Source organism: Adiantum capillus-veneris, chromosome 10, assembly GCF_014529385.1.
Source record: "Adiantum capillus-veneris isolate H3 chromosome 10, ASM1452938v2, whole genome shotgun sequence".
In the NCBI taxonomy this organism is placed as follows: domain Eukaryota; kingdom Viridiplantae; phylum Streptophyta; class Polypodiopsida; order Polypodiales; family Pteridaceae; genus Adiantum; species Adiantum capillus-veneris.
In genome coordinates, this window is record NC_140940.1 from 41725631 (window position 1) to 41743847 (window position 18217).

Genomic DNA, 18217 nt, shown 5'->3' on the forward strand with positions numbered 1-18217 from the left:
TAGCAATCGTGCTGCCGTCTTTCGCTACAGATGTACAAGGTCACGACGCATGAGACGCACCCTCCCCGCCTAGAATGGCTCTGTATAGCTGGAGCTAAAGGCGCCAAGATTTCACCGCCTCTAAACTGGCTCCTCTACCCTGGTTTCTTTCATATGCCAAACTTCCAATTTTCCAATTTACAACAATGTCGACCAAGCATGTCTTGTCGTAAAACCTGAGATTCAAATTTATAGGTTTGTCCCGACGAGCATATAAATTGTCTCATCAACTCAATATTGCATTAATGGTCCTGGTAGCTGTTGCTTCGTGCTCTCTTTGGCTTCTCTGGCGTCGGGAGTCCATAGCTAGGGTTTTCTGCACCAGAACTTCTCTTCAAGGTTTGCCCTGACGTTTTCGGAAATAACGTAGCATCATGGCGGAGAATCAGCCAACAGCTGTAACTGTTGAGGGGATCTTTGAGGGGTACCAGGGCAGGAGGCATGGAATGCTGAAAGCTCTTATTACTGGTAATTTTGTTCGTAGTCTTCTTCCTTTATGTATGTGTGTGTGAGAGAGAGAGAGAGAGAGAGAGAGAGAGAGAGAGAGGACCTATTCTTACCCTTGTTTGTTGTGGCAGAACTAAAGAAATTCTTTGACCTTTGTGATCCAGGTTATTCTCTGCCCAAAGCTTGCAAGTCGTTTGTTGATGGTGTTGTATGTGTATCGTACAGAACCCTTGTTTTCTTTATTTTCTTGAAGTTGGATATGAGCCTCTGTCTGAGCTTCTCTTGTCATGCATGCAGCACACGTCAATCTCTGTCTGTACAGTTTTCCAGATGGCGAGTGGGAAGTGTCAAAACCTGCTGACGAGATTCCGTCCGAGTTACCTGAGCCATGCCTCGGAATCAACTTCTCAAGGGAGGGAATGTCTAGCAAGGACTAGTTCTCGCTCGTTTCTGCCCACTCAGATTCTTGGCTCATGGCAGTCGCATTTTTCTATGCCGCAACTATCAGCAAAGAGGAAAGGTTTGGCTGCCACCCCTTGCTTTTCTTTTTGGTTTCGTAGTGGATCTGGCTTGTTCCTAATTCCATAGCAACAATTGTTTTGAAATAGTAGTCACAACCATACTTATGGTGTCAGGGTCTGACTGTCTTTGGCAGCCGAGTGTTTTTTATTTGAACTACTATCTTTGGGGAAGAAATTATGGAAGCATTTTTAAAAAGGTTATATGATGTTTCAAAGTTCAAGCTTTAGATATATTTGTAACTTTGATAGTTATGCTTGATTCAGATGAAGGGACTGAATCAAACTGGCATCATACTTTCGTACTAGTCTACGCTTGAGATTTGATTGGCATTTAAAGAGATGAGGAAACTGCCATAGGTCTCTAGCCAAAGATTCCTAATAGAACTCTGGCAAGGCAAATTTGTATATCGAATCAGGATAGGACAGCTCAATCTAAATTCATGGTTTCACCAGCTCTCTGAACTGGAAACGCTGATGCCAGAAAGAGAGGGTTTCAGTTTTGCATAAGCGTCTTGCATGTTGCTTGAGTGTGCTTGCCTTAGCCTTCTTTGAGATCCTTGAATATCTTCTATAGCCAGTTAACTTATGAGTCAAATTGTCTGAGGGAGCGTAAATTCCTGTGTTGAGGTTCTGAGCAGCCAACACACTAAGCTACTCAACTAGGTGGAGTTCTCTGATCTCAATAGTGAATGAATGAGATGTTGGCTGTACACCCCTTGGCCCTGTTATGGTTGGCAATCATTATGCAAGCTTCTTCATGATTGTTGCAAGATATCTTTGCCAGTTGTTCACGGTCTCTCCCTCGGATGGTCTTTATCGACTTGTCCTACTTCCATGACGATTTTCGTGTCGATTTGTTGCAAGATATCTTTGCCAGCTGTTCATGGTCTCTCCCTCTGGTGGTCTTCATTGATTTGTCCTACTCCCATGACGATTTCATGCGGGTTCGATGTTGCTTCTCTGATTGTCTATCGAGGGCTGAAATGCCCCAAAGTTGAGCCATTTTGGGCAATGAATTTCTCTCTTTTCCTGTATAGTGATGTTTTGATCTGAAGTTTTGTCTCTCTTTCCTATGACATAAATTGTTTTGTACTGAAACTCCGCGATTCGAAGTGAAATGTTTCGGAGCTGACACATTTCGTGATGATTGAATCTTGATATGCTCAAGATGAGTGCTCTATTACGAACGTGTTCTACCTTCGTGGGATTGAGCTTGACACCTTTTGCAGAACTGAAATAACCCAGATAAGTAACTTCAGTGAGAAAAACCTCAGATTTCTTAGCTGCAATGTACAACTGACACTCATCCAAACGGGCTAAAACCCTTTCTACATCCTTTTTATGTTGTTCCCATGATGCAGAGAAAATGAGAATATTATCAAGAAAGATAAACACACACACGCCAATCATATCGCCAAAACGGCCTACCATTAGACGGTTGAATGTACCCACGGCACTTGTCAATCTGAAAGGTATAACCACATACTCCCATTGCCCTCGCTTTGTGCGAAAGGCGGTCTTGTAGATATTGCCTTTGAATACCCTTACCTAATGGTGTCCACTTTTGAGATCGACCTTGCTGAAAACCTGTCCCATTGAGCCTATCGAGGATATACTCAATGCGAGGCATCGGAAGCTTGTGTTTGACCGTCATCTTGTTCAAAGCCCTGTAATCAACACACAAACGAGACGAACTATCCTTCTTGCGGACAAATAAAATAGGGGCAGCAAAAGGACTTACACTCGGGCGTATGAATCCTCTGGCCACCAACTCCATGAGTTGCCACTCTAATTCTTCTTCTTGGGTCTTGTTAAAACGGTAGAGAGCCTTATTGATTGGTTGTGCTCCTTGCGTGAGTTCGATGCGATGGTCTTCCAACCGCTCGGGAGGGAGACGTGGTGGAAGATCATTCTGCAGAAAGAGGTGCTCATACTTGGTAAACAAAGCTGAATACCTGTCTGGAGCCTTGAGGCTCTGGAGACTGGGTAACTGGAGAGGCATAGATGAATGCCGCTTGTGCTCCTCGTCGTAATTCATGCTTTGCCTGCACATGAGAAATGAGAGGTAAAGAATGAAGACACTCCTACCACGAATGATTATGGGAGTGTCACTTTTGGCATTTAGAGTGAGCGTATTGTCTGCCCAATCAATGAGGGTTATGCTCACAAAACCATTGAATGTCCAAAATCATATTTACATCTTGAGAGAGGAGACATGACAAATTTTCTACGGAAGAAAGCTTGCTGAATAGTGAATAACACATCAAGGCACTCTTGCGCAATGAGAGTCCATACCGGGAGCGAAGCCCGATATGTCACAACTCGGTGACGTGGCTGCCCAGTACACACACATCCTCTAGCAAGGACTCTCGACTGCAAGTGATGACGTGGGTCCCCATACGGACACTGAAATGCTGACGTGGCAAGGTTGTACGGCAACCCTCGGAAAATGAGGAGCTGTTGACACATGGGAGGCTGTACAGACGTCCGCGATTTACGGTGCTTCTTTTGGGCAGTTTTGCGTGGACAGCTTTTGCTTTATTTTGGCTACGCAATTGGGGAGAGAGAGAGGGCTTCATTAAACTGCTTTATTCAATAAGCCTTGAGAGTGAAGCTTTTGATTTTCAGCTTTTGGGGCTCTGTTTTTGGTATCCCTTGTAAACCTTTAAATAAGTGGGCAGGCCTCCCACTTCTCAGAGCATTTGGACGTAGAGTCTGAGAGTGAGAGCCTCACACTCGCTTGTACTTTTGCAACAAATAATAAAAAAAGAAATATCGAAAGGGGCACCAGTCTTTGGGGCCAACATCTCTAGGGGCCAACATCTCTAGGCACGGAACTCCGTCGGGCCAGTGTCCAATAAATTATGAAGTGTGAACTGTTTAAAGTGATTTCTTGTTGTGTTGCGGTAGATTCTCGACTTGGAGTGTCCAAGTCTGTTAAAGTGGTATCAGAGCGCAGCCGTCTACGGGAAATCCGATCCTTTTTACGCGGCACTTATGGCTTCAAACAGAGATCAGTCGACTTCCTCTGCATCCGGAGATGGAGATCACAACAAAGATTCACGCGAGGAGTACGACCCGCCTCGGCCTACTCAGGCGGAGATCGAAGAGATGGAGCGTGGACGATTGATCGGCGATGCAACAAAGATGATGCTAAATTTTGCGAAGGACCCGAAATTTGCAAAATTTATGAGCTAGACCTCCTTCGACGAGGTGCATGCATAGTGACGGCAGACCACAGAATCACCCCTCAAACCGGCATTGAAGAAACCTCCTACTCAAGGATGTATACAGAGCAAGAATTAGAAGAGGTGGTTGATGTACGAATTTCTCAGCTTTTTGACGCGCAGAACAAAGCTAAAAAGCACGACAAAAAGCAAAAGAAAGGCGTTGACTGCTCGGGTTATTTGGGTCGTCAGTCTACATTTGCATCGGCAAGAAAGCAGAAGAAACTTGTTCGATTTGAAGAAGTACCCAATTCTTCTTCTTCTTTGAGTTCTTCCAGCTCCTCTGACTCGAGCGAAGAAGACAGAAAAGACAAAAAGCGAAGCAAAAAGCAAAGCTTCGGAAATGGCAAGAAAAAGGCAAAGATGCCTAAATCTCGCCCCGTGGTTGACAGTTCTACAGAGGACTCGTCTTTAGATAGTTCGGACTCTGATGACAGCAGCTTTTATGCAAAGAAGAAGAATTTTTATAAAGCCAACCAGTATGACTTTAAGCAAGAAAGTCCGAGAGTTTAAGGAAGATGGACAATCAATTAAATTTGACACGTTGTCTGGTTATAGAGATGCTCCGAAGGCTTTGTCTTATATACATCAATTTGCATAGCTTTCTCAGCAGGACGTTACTCATAGCACTCCAAGATTCGGAGAGCTGCCTCTTACTTTAAGGGAAATGCTCGAACTTGGTGGTCCACGCTTCTATTAAACAAGACAACGCCAGTCAAATGGTTGAAATTTAAAAAGCTTTTTATTTCTTCTTGGCTGACTTGAGAGTATGAACGCGACATACGAACTGCTTGGAACCATCTTCGGATGACGAAGAAGGATATAGTGGACGCTTATTGCGAGAGATTCTGGTGCTCTTTTCTACCTGCCTCTTCATTTAAGAAGATCTCGTTCAAAGAACAGATTGAGCGGTTTACCTTGGGTCTTCCTACAGAGATCCGAGATCACTGCTTAGAACAAAAGTCAGCTTCCATTCAACAGCTGATGAGTCATCCGAAACGGGGTTTTGCCATTCACTCAGGCAGTTTGACCTACCCCACATATGAAATCATGACGCAAAGGGCCGAACAGACTTCGAAAAATGAAAGTAGAAAGAGGAAGAGCAACCCAAAAAAGAAACAAAAGGATGCACGACACCAAACTCACTCCTCAAGAGAGAGCTCTCTACTTGAAGGAGGGGAAGTGCTTTGGATGCGGGGAAACTGGGCATATCTCCGGGAAGTGCCCTAAAAAGGCACCGAAAGAATAGAACGACAAGGACGATGAAAGGCCTGAGAGTTCGAGAGCAGCTGAGGAACGTGGACGAAAAGGCAAGATGAGAACAGGATTGGTTCCAGATTGCGTGGGTACTGACCCCAACACGTGGACGAGAGTACAGAACTTTGCCGAGCTTGGGGCAAAGTAAAAGACTAAGAAGCCCTGATCTTCTTTGATGGAGGAGCCAAGGCCAACTTCATTTCACCGGAATTGGCGGCGCGGCTCGAGATCTCTCTTGATCGGATGGGACCACTAGTGGAGGCAGTTCTAGCAGCACCCGGCAGAGACGTAGCCATTATACTTGTCATTGGCAAACTTCAATTGCATTGTTAGGGGTATTTGGGGCATGAGGACTTCTAATGCCTTTGGAAGGTTGTGATGTCCTCTTGGGAATTCCTTGATACCACAAGAACAACGCCGTGGTCTACTATCGGGCGCGAAAAGCGACTTTGACCACAGAGAAGGGCAGAACCATTGTACTAGATGTAAAACTTAAGGGCGAGTCTGTCCCTATTGTATTGGCTTCGGCCATTTCAAAATTAATGAAATCTAGTCTGTTTGTTTATTCAATCTTTTTGAGAGAGATTAATGATGAGAATAGGATAAATATGTCTGAACTTGATAAAGAACGCCAAGATTTTCTCCACACTCATGTCGATTGCTTCTCAAAGGGCCTGCTAGGCGAGCTACCACCTCCTCGTCCTGAAGATCATACTATTGATCTGATACCTGGAAGCACACCACCGAACCGGCCACCTTACCGTGTGAGCCGAGCCCAGAATGAAGAGATTATGAACCAAGTGGAAGACCTCTTGGAAAAGGATCTTGTCCAGCCTAGTACTTCACCGTATTGCTCTCCTGTGTCGTTGGTTTTGAAGAAAGACGGATCTTGGAGAATGTGCATCGATTATAGAGCTCTCAACAAATCACATTCAAGAACAGATTTCCGATTCCTAGAATCGATGATATACTCGACCGACTTCAGGGATCCTCGTGCTTCAGCAGGATCGACTTGAAAAGTGGATATGATCAGATTCGAATCGCACCTGGAGATGTCTACAAAACAGCCTTTCGGATGACTTTTGGGTTATTTGAGTTTTTGGTGATGCCTTTTGGCTTAACCAATGCTCTTGTGACATTTAACTAGATGATGGACAGGACTTTTCGAGAGTATAGACTATTTATTGACACTTTCTTTGACGACATCATTGTTTTCTCCAAGGATGAGGGAGAACATAGAGAACATTTGCTTCAAGTCTTTCAGGCATTACGAGATCACAAGTCAGTGTTTAATGCGAAGAAAAGTGAATTTTTCCTACCAGAGATACACTTTTTGGAACACATTGTCTCAGCAGCAAGAGTGCAGATGGACCCCGCCAAGATAGAGACTATCTGTGATTGGCCCGATTTGAAGAATGTCCATGAAGTTAGAAGCTTCTTGGGATTGTGTTCATACTACAGGCGGTTCATTAGAAAGTTTGCAGAGGTTGCTTCCCCTTTGCATATCTTGACACAGAAAGGAGTCCCTTTCTCGTGGGGACCCAGAGAGGTGACTGCCTTTCAGACTTTGAAAGAGAAATTGTAACAAACTGCTAATGTGTCGACCTACTGAAAAACGGAGCTACCGGCCGAGGGGCCTAAACCCTAAGAAGAAGAAGTAGCAGAAGAAGTGTCACAAAGTGATGATGTGGTTGCTCGAGAGCAGAAACCCTAACCCTAATTTCTATCGAAAACTCTAACTGTTGAAATCCTAATTCCAGAAACCCTAATTGTTGAAACCTTGATTCTGGAAACCCTAACCCTAAAACCTGTAAATCCTAATTTTGGAATTATTTGAGGTATCGTCGCCCTCCAACCCGGACTTATTAGCCACTCTCACCCTTACTTCATCGCGCATCGGGCGCGCTCCCGTCTTCACCGCAGTGTCTTATAGGGCATAAGCCAATTAAGATCACTTGCAAGGGAAGGATCCAGATTTGTTTCAAGTCACTGTTTTTTTTTTCTCAGAAGCAGTGCCATGCAGATGTTGATGTCTACAGCTACCAAGCAGCATACTCCAAGGACTTGGCAAGCTTTCAAGAAAATTTGTGCCCGAACTTATATGGTTTCTGACATCTTCCTTCGAAGTGCAACTTCTGGCAGAGTGCGGTATCCTGAAATGCTTGCCATGGAAACCCTAGCTGATTATAACTTGAAGTTTCTCGACCTCTCCCAGTAGATGTCTCTTCACGATCAGATGACCTTGGAGGTTCGGTGTGATTGCTATCTCTTGGGACTACCATCGCCGCCAAAGAAACATTGTATGTCCAAGAGCTTATGGACCATGCTGTGCTCGGCTACGACCTCATCGAAGGAACCTAACTCTAATTTTTGGTGCAGGTTTCAAGATGGAAAGTCGACTTTTTGAGCTCGATTGATGTCGAGATTGCTTTTTAAGTTTGAGTTCTGTTTGATCTTGTTTGGTGATCTTGTTTGGAATTTGTTTGAAATGGATGGTATCTGTTTTGAACCTGTTTTGGTGCCGATTTGAATTGTTTGACTTTGGTTTGATAGTGGTTTCAATGATTGGTGATTTTACTCTCGGGTGGAGAAGTGAGAAATACTGTTTTGGTATTGTTTGAACCTCGGAACGACGCAGGCCAATGCTTGGGGAGCGTTTCGTTGTATGTTTGAAAACCTTGGAACGATGCAGGCTAATGCTTGGGGAGCGTTTGGTTGTATAGTCCTTTGAGCTTATGGCTCGGACCTTTTTAGGTTATTTGCGGGGGGGGGGGGGGGGGGGGGGTCGTTGAGTAGCTTCATACCACAGACCGTTTGTCTCGAGGGAGTGCGCTCAACAGCGTTGTTTGTTGTGTCTTGTAACATGCATATGTAAGCATTTGTGTTGCATTGCGATGTGCCAATTACTGAATATTCCTAACTGGATGAGATTGCCTGGGTATGTAATTTTAGTGCATCAAGACATTCGTGGAAGATCAGTATGGTCTGGGTGTGATGGCTAATTTTACTACGCCGGAATATCAAGAGTTTCGATCTGGACGAAAGGAGAAGCTAACTCCTTGATCAAAAGAGCAAAAGGGAGAAGCTAACTCCTTAATAAAAAGAGCAAATTGATTGTCCCTCGGAAATTTTTGAGCTAACTTGAGTTGTTTTGCAGATATCGAGGACGATTACTCTCTTTCAAGAAGGGGAGATGTAACAAACTGCTAACGTCTCGACCTACTGAAGAACGGAGCTATTGGTCGAGGGGCCTAAACCTTAAGAAGAACAAGTAACATAAGAAGTGTCACAAAGTGATGACGTGGTTGCCCGAGAGCAAAGACCCTAACCCTAATTTTTGCGAAAAACCCTAACTGCTGAAACCCTAATTCCAGAAACCCTAATTGTTGAAACCCTGATTCTGGAAACCCTAACCCTAAAACTTGTAAACCCTAAGTTTGGAAACCCTAACCTTGAAACCTGCAAACCCTAATTTTGTTGCCAAAAATCCTAAAACTGCAGAAACCCTAATCCTAAGGGCAGCAGGGAGATTTTCGCGTTTTGCGTTGGCTAATGACGTGGCAGGCTGTACGGATTTCCGTGATTTACGTCGGCAGCTTTTGGCATTGCCTTTTGGACCAAAAGCTTTTGAGTTTGAAAGCTTTTCATGTAAATTGCTTTTTGGACCAGAAGCTTTTGAGATTGAAAGCTTTTCATGTAAACTGCTTTTTAGGCCAAGGGCCTTTAAATATGAGGCTAGGGCTCATTATCTAGCATGCTTCCTGGAGAAGGTGCAGAGTTTGGAGTACTGGCTTGTGCTTTGATGATGCAATATAAAGAAATACCGAAAGGGATGCCAAGGTTTGGGGCCGATACTCTCTAGGTGGAATTCCGCCACTCCGTGTCGCGTGTCGTCTCTCTCTTTCAGTTCAATTGTTATTGAAGTGTTAAAAGTTTGTTCAGTCTGTTCTTTTCTATTGGCACGTGATGCCTGCCTTGTGACAGAAATTAACTACAAGACCAATTTTGACTTTGCCGGACATGTAGAAGTCATTTGAAGTATATTGTGATGCTTGTGATCGTAGTCTGGGTGCAGTCTTAATGCAAGAAGGCCATGTCATTGCCTGCGGTTCTCAAGGCTAGAATTGACAGCACAGATTTATGAGAGAGCTTTTGGCGGTTATCACCTACTCGGAGTGGATTTTATTGTCTTTATAGACCATCAGAGTTTACGCTACTTCTTGTCACAAAAGCAGCTATCGGAAAAGCAGATGCGGTGGGCGAACATCTTGTCATAGTTTCACTTCCAGATTGTCCATGTGCAGGGACAAAAGAATTTGGTGGCAGATGCTTTGTCTCGGAAGTCGTTGGTTCTGGCTATTTTTGCGATACATCATAGGAGCTTCAAGGATATGGTTGATCAGTATGCCATAGATACAGATTTTGCAGACATTTTCACACGGATATGGGATGGGGAGACAGTAGCGGGATATTCCATTGAGAATGGCTACTTGATGAAGAAAACCATGTTGTGCGTTACACAGTCGTTGAGGGAAAAGGTTATGACCGAATGCCACTGTCCACCTTTTACGGGTCACCGCGACATTGCTACCACATTGAAAAGGGTAGAGAGATACTTCTTTTGGCCGAGACTCAAGAAGGATGTGGACGAGTTTGTGCGTAGTTGCTTGGTATGCCAGAAAGTCAAGTTTGACAGGCATAAAGCACAGGGATTGTGTCACAAAAATACGGAAACGTAAACTGACGTTTAATTGCACTTCAAATACTCAAGAGAATTAGAGGGAGAGAGAAAACTTGACACTTCATTGGGGACCAGAAGATGGGCTGGTCCCCCCCCATAAAGAGAATATCTTTATTACTAAGGGAGAATCTTTACAAGCACAGGAACGGGGCATACGCCCGTCCTCTATTCTTTCTTCTGTTCTGTTTTGACTACTGACTGAGAAAGTGTTTCCACTTTCTTTCTACTTAGGGGATTTCCCCTCTTCTGCGAGACTGGTTGGAAGCTCTCGGAAAGAGAGTCTATCTTCCAAAACAGCTCCTCGGAAGCTCTCACAGAGGAGAGTCCATCTTCCGTTATGTGTTGCCTTCATGCTCATTCATTCATGCATCGAACACAAAAGAGAAACAAGCAAAATGCACACGCACATGCTTGCTGTAATTTTCTGCACATAACCTGAAATTCTTACCTGTGCACACCCCTACGCCGAAACAGAAGTCTTCTTCGCGATGGAATCGCACCAAACTTGATGTAGGCTTAGGATAAGGAGAGAGAAGAGAATTTCTATGGTTGATTTGCTGAAAACAGCCCTAATCGAGGTGATTAGGGGCTGAAAACAGAGAATTACAGCAGCCGCACTCTGCTAAGAGAGCGTCTACGGCAGCTTCTCGCGATGAAACTTCACCAGAAGGTGTCTATGACTGTGAGATCCCTTGTTTTTGACAATGGGAGCACAAGGCTACCACATATGTCGCAAGGGGCTGCTCTCAAGCTTCAATGGAGGGCTCCTTAGGGGGGGGTAGGTGCACTGCCAGCCCTGAAAATGGGGGAGGGGGGGCTCCTAAATAGCCATCAGGGAGAGGGGGCGCTAGGAAGAGAGAGAGGGTGAGAGTGAGAGTGAGAGTGAGAGAGAGTTAGTTTGCATTGGTAAGTGTGCCACTTGGCACACTTAATAACTTAAAAAACCCCTCAACTTTTACTTTTAAAAATCCCTAGGCTATTAATGAGATGTGCAAATTAACTCACAATTGCACACACACAGATGCTACTAATGAAATTGTTCGTTGCTCCCCAGCGCAATGCCGTACCGACACTGCTCTGGCATTACCTGTTCGCACTTGTTCGGCCATTTGGTCCGGCATAGACAATTTAAAAATACATTAATTGACTTATCTTAAGGCCGTAAAATGATTCAGGCCTTAGGATTATTATTCTAAGGACCCCATCTCATTCCTGTGCTTGCACTAGCGCGCGTATCTTTCTGAGCCTGTAATCTGAGGCTGCTATCTACCCCTTTATTGAAGTCCCGATTTCCCAATCGCTAGGGCTTCAGGGTATTTTTCTGCTAGGGTCTCCCTGAGGTGCACTGGCCCAAACTTGGGCACACCTGAGGCCCCAGAACTGCTAAACCTATTCTAATGTGCACACAACTAATTAGATAATTCTTTTCTCGTAAATAAATTAATTATTTACAAAGTCTGACTTAGTTACATCCCTCTTGGTTCTAAACAGTTGACCTCAACTGTAGAGCGTCAACATAACTGTGCAAGATGTCAGGGTAGTCCTTAAGATGGGACTCAGTCATCCACTTTGCATCTAAAGGAGTGTAATTCTTGAACTTGACTAAGTACTTTCGATGTAGACTCCCCGACTTAAGTTGTCTCTCCGAGTGGTGTATTATCTGTTCAGGTTGAAGGATTTCCTCAGTCTCTTCGACTTCTGGAGGATCTTCTTGTACGGGCGCCACTGGAGGAGGTCCAATATATGGTCGGAGGAGACTGACATGAAAAGCATTATGGATGCGCCAGTTAGAAGGCAAATCCAATCTGAAAGTCACGTCATTGACTTTATCTGTAATTTTGAAAGGGTTGTAAAATCTATGGGAAAGTTTGACAACTTTCCCTTTGCCGACCTGCTTTTTCAATCTAGCTTTCTCAAACCGAAGCAGGACATATTGTCCTTTTTCAAGATTGAGATTCCTTCTGTGCTTGTCTGCTTTTCTCTTCTGTTGCTCTTGAGTACGAAGAATTGCTTGCTTTACTTGTTGATGGGCAATATCAATATTGCGCACAAATTCATCTGCGGCGAAGATGTTTTCTTTGGTAACCATAATAGGAAGTAAGAGTGGCTTCCCATAAATAATTTCAAAGGGAGCTTTACCAGTTGAGGAATGTATGGTATTATTATACGCAAACTCAACTATTGGTAAGTATTGTTCCCATTCGGATTGTCTTTCCGAAACATAGCACTTGAGGAGATCTAAAATAGTGGCATTAGCGATTTCGCTTTGACCGTCTGTTTGTGGATGATAAGCCGATGAAAAATCAAGCTTAGTTCCCAAGTTTTCGAACAATGCCTGCCAAAATAGACTAGTCATGCGGGGATCTCTGTCGCTCACAATAGTCTTTGGCAATCCATGGTGTTTAAAAATCTGAGCTAGAAATATTCTAGCCATGTGATCAGCTTTGATCGTCTTCTTTACTGGAAGAAAATGGGCTTGCTTACTGAATCTGTCTACTATAGTCCAGATTGCATCATTTCCATTCTTGGATCTAGGAAGATCCGAAATAAAATCCATGGCAATACTTTCCCATGGCGTGTTAGGCACAGGGAGTGGCTGAAGCTTGCCATAAACTTTATCTCTGTCATATTTTACTTTTTGGCAGACTAAACACTCACGTACATGTTTTTCAATGTCCGCACGGAGTGTTGGCCAAAAGAAATACCTTTCGAGGGCACTAGTGGTGGAAGCAATTCCCCGATGCCCGGCATAAGGAGAATTATGTGCTTCATCCATCACCTTCTGTCGTAAGGGCTGAGCTATGCATATTGCTTGTTGACGATAGAGTGTATTATCCCTAATGGAATAAGGTGGCCTTGAGTGACCAGCTTGAAGATCTGCCCAAATTGTGGCAGAGTCTGGATCTTGAGGATACATCTCGTTGAGAGATTCTAGTTCCTCATGATAAATTGTTGTTAGTGCATTGATCTTTGGACGCCTGGAGAGAGCATCTGCAACTGCATTCTTTGTTCCAGAAGTGTGTAAAATGTGAAAATGGAACATTGAAAGAAAGTTGGCCCATCTCATCTTCTTTTCTGATAACTTTCTTTGTGTAAGGAAGTAGCGAAGACTTTGATGATCTGTCTTGATAATAAAATCAGCTCCTAATAGATAGTGTTTCCAAATGGAAAGAGCAAGAATTACTGCCATTAGCTCTTTCTCGTATATGGAGACATGCAACTCTGCATCTTTAAGGCGCCGACTTTCATAGGCTATCACGTGACCCTCTTGGTTCAAAACTGCTCCTACACAATCTCCAGATGCATCGCAGTATACCTCGAAAGGTTTGCGAAGATCAGGGACGGTGAGAACAGGTCCGTGACTGAGTAGATACTTAAGCTTTTCGAAAGCTTGTTTTTGTCCAGATCCCCAATGGAATGGAATCCTCTTCTTTGTCAGGTCATGGAGGGGACTTGCTATCGCGGCAAAAGCTCGAATGAAACGCCGATAATAAGAACAGAGGCCGAGGAAACTTCGTACATCATGTACTGTAGTTGGCGTAGGCCATTCTACAACTGCTTGAATCTTATTAGGGTCCATCCTCACCTGATTGTGAGACACTATATGGCCCAAATAGTGGATTTCTTTTAAAAAGAATGCACTCTTCTTAGCATTCACAAATAATTTGTGTTTGCATAATTCTTCAAACACTAAGGCGAGATGCTTATAGTGTTCGTCTTCCGACTCTGAGAAGATTAAGACGTCATCAAAGAAAACGCCTGTAAAACTTCTATATGAGTGGAAGATTCTATCCATCATTCTGTTGAATGTAGCTGGTGCATTAGTGAGTCCAAAAGGCATCACTAAGAATTCATACAACCTGAAGGTTGTTCTAAATGAAGTCTTATGCACATCCTGAGGAGCTATGCGGATTTGATGATAACCGCTCTGCAAGTCTATACGACTAAAAAACACTTGCTCCTTGTAACTTGTCAAGAATGTCGTCAATCCGAGGGATTGGAAATTGATTCTTGATTGTGATCTTATTTAGAGATCTATAGTCTATGCACATGCGGAATGTGCCATCCTTTTTCTGTACTAGCAAGACAGGTGAACAATATGGAGAAGTACTAGGCCTTATTAAGCCCTTCTCCAAAAGTTCGTTAACCTGCTTGAGAATTTCCTCTTCCTGCATTAGACTAACTCGATAAGGGGGCTAATTTGGAGGAGAACTTCCTGGGATCAAATCAATTGTATGATCCTCAGGTCGCGAAGATGGGAGTTCATTTGGAAGTTCATCTGCAAAACAATCTTTATAACTTTCTAATAACTTAAGTCTTTTTTCCTCTAAAGAGGAAGAAAGTTGTGAAACAGACACATCTCTCTCTCTTGCAAAAATCAAGTACGCTGAAACACACTTTTTCATTTCTTTCTTGATGGCAATGTGATTGGCGATAGGAATACGCCAATCACCTGCATTTGCAAGTACAAGATACTCCTTTCCTTTATGAGCAAAAGATAAGGTTTTCTGAACATAGTCAGGAATGGGATGCATCTTGTAGTGCCAAGGCATTCCCAAGATAACATCGCATCCTTCAAGTGAAGCTAGTAAGAAAGACTCTTGATCCTTGTAGTCGTCGACCTTTAGATTCAACTTCCCTATGATTGGAGTAGAGTTTGAGTTCTGCCCTTTGAAAGCAGATTGTGCTTGAATAGAGACTCCAAAACGATTAGGCTGCAAGTTCAGGTCGTCAGCTAGCTTGGTAGAGATGAAGTTGTCTGTACTGCCAGGGTCAAACAAAATAAGAGCCCACTGGTTGTTGATACTACCCCATGCTTTGAGAAGAGCTCTTTCTTTTCCATCCTTGGTTGTATTTCCCTGTACATCTGGGACTGCATTGGAAGAGGGTGGTTGTGGAGGTTTGGTAGGACAGTCACCCTTCATATGACCAACTTGTCCGCACTTGAAGCATCTTCCTTCACTAATGTAGGTTCGCAACTTAGCAGAAGAGAGATATCTCCCTTTCTTGGGCTGATTAGGCTTTGCTTCTGCTTCAGAGGCGGTTCTTTTCTTCTTTTGAGAAGAAGTCGAAGAGGTAGGCTGCTCATGGAGAGCCTTCTGCTTGGCATGGTAAGTGCTTTGCTCCATCTTCCTGGGAGTACCCTTGTCATGTATTCCATCATCTATGCGGGCTGATTCCATAAGTATCTGCAAATTACCTCGAGGGTAAAGCTTCATAGCCTTTTGCAAGGCTTCATGCAGTCCTGCTTCAAACTTGCGCATCTTCTCCGAATCGTCAATCTTCTTGAATGGAGTGACTTTCAAGAGAATGTCCCGAAACCTATCCACATAGCGTGGAACAGTTTCGTTCTCTGACTGTGAAAGTCGATCCCATTCTTTCTTTACCTCTTCCTCATAGTCTGGAGGAAGGAACTGTGCGTAGAACTCCTTCTTGAAAGCAGTCCAATCTTGGGGTTTGCGATCTTCTAGGATAAGGGTTAACCACCAATTGCTGGCGGTGCCTTTTAGGTACAAACTAACATGGCGAAGCTTGGATCTTTCCTTCAAATTCCCTTCTGCAAATGCAACTTCAAATTGGCGGATGAAAGCCAAAGCTTTGTCATTATCACGCCGTCCATTGTAGGTGTCGAATTTCACATCTTTATCTCCCGACTTGAATGTTTTTTGCCTGTGGTGTTTCTTCTTATGGTGCTCCTTCTTTCTATGCTTAGACTCCTTGTGGACAGGAGTCCTTTCCCTTGAATGCACTTCTTGCTGCGACGGATCGTCGAGAAACATGTCTTCCGGAGCAATTATGTCATCTAGATCCTTCATGAAAGAGAACTGAGGGGAATCAGGGGGATCCTGCTCTTGAACTTTTGGATTAAACCGCACATGACGTTCTGGAGGTTTCTTTTGTCTCTCGTGCATGCGGGAGGTTCCAATCAAAGGATCTTTCCTTGGTTGTGGCGCCTTTGGGTTCTGCGTGATTTCTCCCGACCCCATCGGCATTTTCTTCTTCCCTTTTCAAGAGTATGGAGAATCTTTTGGACTTCTGGATGGGAGAGAGCTTTCTGCAACTCTTCCACCTGCTGTTGAAGGAGAGAGAACTCTATCTCGCGTCCTCCCATTTCTGCAGTCTGCCAAGAGTCGTCAATCCCTTCAGGAAGAGAGAGAGGACCTTGCTCTGATACCACTGTCACAAAAATACGCGTAAACTGACGTTTAATTGCACTTCAAATACTCAAGAGAATTAGAGGGAGAGAGAAAACTTGACACTTCATTGGGGACCAGAAGATGGGCTGGTCCCCCCCCATAAAGAGAATATCTTTATTACTAAGGGAGAATCTTTACAAGCACAGGAACGGGGCATACGCCCGTCCTCTATTCTTTCTTCTGTTCTGTTTTGACTACTGATTGAGAAAGTGTTTCCTCTTTCTTTGTGCTTAGGGGATTTCCCCTCTTTTGCGAGACTGGTTGGAAGCTCTCGAAAAGAGAGTCTATCTTCCAAAACAGCTCCTCGGAAGCTCTCACAGAGGAGAGTCCATCTTCCGTTATGTGTTGCCTTCATGCTTATTCATTCATGCATCGAACACAAAAGAGAAACAAGCAAAATGCACACGCGCATGCTTGCTGTAATTTTCTGCACATAACCTGAAATTCTTACCTGTGTACACCCCTACGCCGAAACAGAGGTCTTCTTCGCGATGGAATCGCACCAAACTTGATGTAGGCTTAGGATAAGGAGAGAGAAGAGAATTTCTATGGTTGATCTGCTGAAAACAGCTCTAATCGAGGTGATTAGGGGCTGAAAACAGAGAATTACAGCAGCCGCACTCTGCTAAGAGAGCGTCTACGGCAGCTTCTCGCGATGAAACTTCACCAGAAGGTGTCTATGACTGTGAGATCCTTTGTTCTTGACAATGGGAGCACAAGGCTACCACATATGTCGCAAGGGGCTGCTCTCAAGCTTCAATGGAGGGCTCCACCGCGTAGAGCACGCTCACATTAGGGGGGGGTAGGTGCACTGCTAGCCCTGAAAATGGGGGAGGGGGGGCTCCTAAATAGCCATCAGGGAGAGGGGGCGCTAGGAAGAGAGAGAGGGTGAGAGTGAGAGTGAGAGAGAGTTAGTTTGCATTGGTAAGTGTGCCACTTGGCACATTTACTTAATAACTTAAAAAACCCCTCAACTTTCACTTTTAAAAATCCCTAGGCACACAAGGGGGGTTTGTTGGAGAGTTCGCTTGGAGTTCGAATCACCTACGAGACCATTCTTTGAGTTCTATATAAGGAGCTACTCATGTACTCCTTTGTGAATCCATGTCTTGCGTCATTTGTGCCCACACACTATCATTGTGTCATGTCTTAAGTAACGAATGCCTCATTAGTGTATCCTCCCTAATCTCATTAGGTTCTGTACATTGACTCTCTTAATTGACTACCTACCTATGGTTACTAAGCATGATACATTGAAATTTCACTAGGAAGTACCTAGCAAACAATTTTTTTCAACATACTTCTACACCTATGACATCCACCCCCAAGTATGCTAAATGCACTAATAACTTGGATATTTTGGTTTCCACTTCCACAAGATTTGAGTCGTTCTCTCATGTTTGCATGCATGCTCTAGAGATTCTCTAACCATGCTTGAATTGACTTAACATAAAATATGGTCTCGCTTCCACATACTTGGGCAATTTGCGTCTCAGTTTAAGTGAAGCTTAGGGCGGCCGGCATAAGGCTTTGTTGCAAAGTTTTTGGTGCATTTCTATCACCAGGAATTTTATGCAATTAAATTAGAAAAAAATGAACCATTGTCATTTCTTGGTTCATTTATCAACCCTTATATGAGAGAAAATGTTCTGTAATGCTCCAAAAAATTAAAAGGCAGAAAGGATCCCTTCACAACTACCATGGGTTTTTGCCAATGTGCTTTTGGACTTGTTGCTCTTCGAAGCCACATCTGTTGCTACTGCTGGCGGTGATGGCTTCGTTGGGTTG

At 43.9% G+C, this 18217-nt stretch overlaps 1 protein-coding gene across 1 annotated transcript; it reads left to right on the forward strand.

The window, feature by feature from the left end:
• Positions 1–257: 257 nt before the first annotated feature.
• On the forward strand, positions 258–1334 carry LOC147448730 (PHD finger protein ALFIN-LIKE 5-like). Its single transcript, XM_086522439.1, has 3 exons — positions 258–507; positions 618–650; positions 784–1334. Exons 1-3 carry the CDS (start codon positions 414–416, stop codon positions 921–923), a joined length of 267 nt encoding a protein of 88 aa, XP_086378565.1. The 5' UTR covers positions 258–413; the 3' UTR covers positions 924–1334.
• The last annotated feature ends 16883 nt before the right edge of the window (positions 1335–18217 follow it).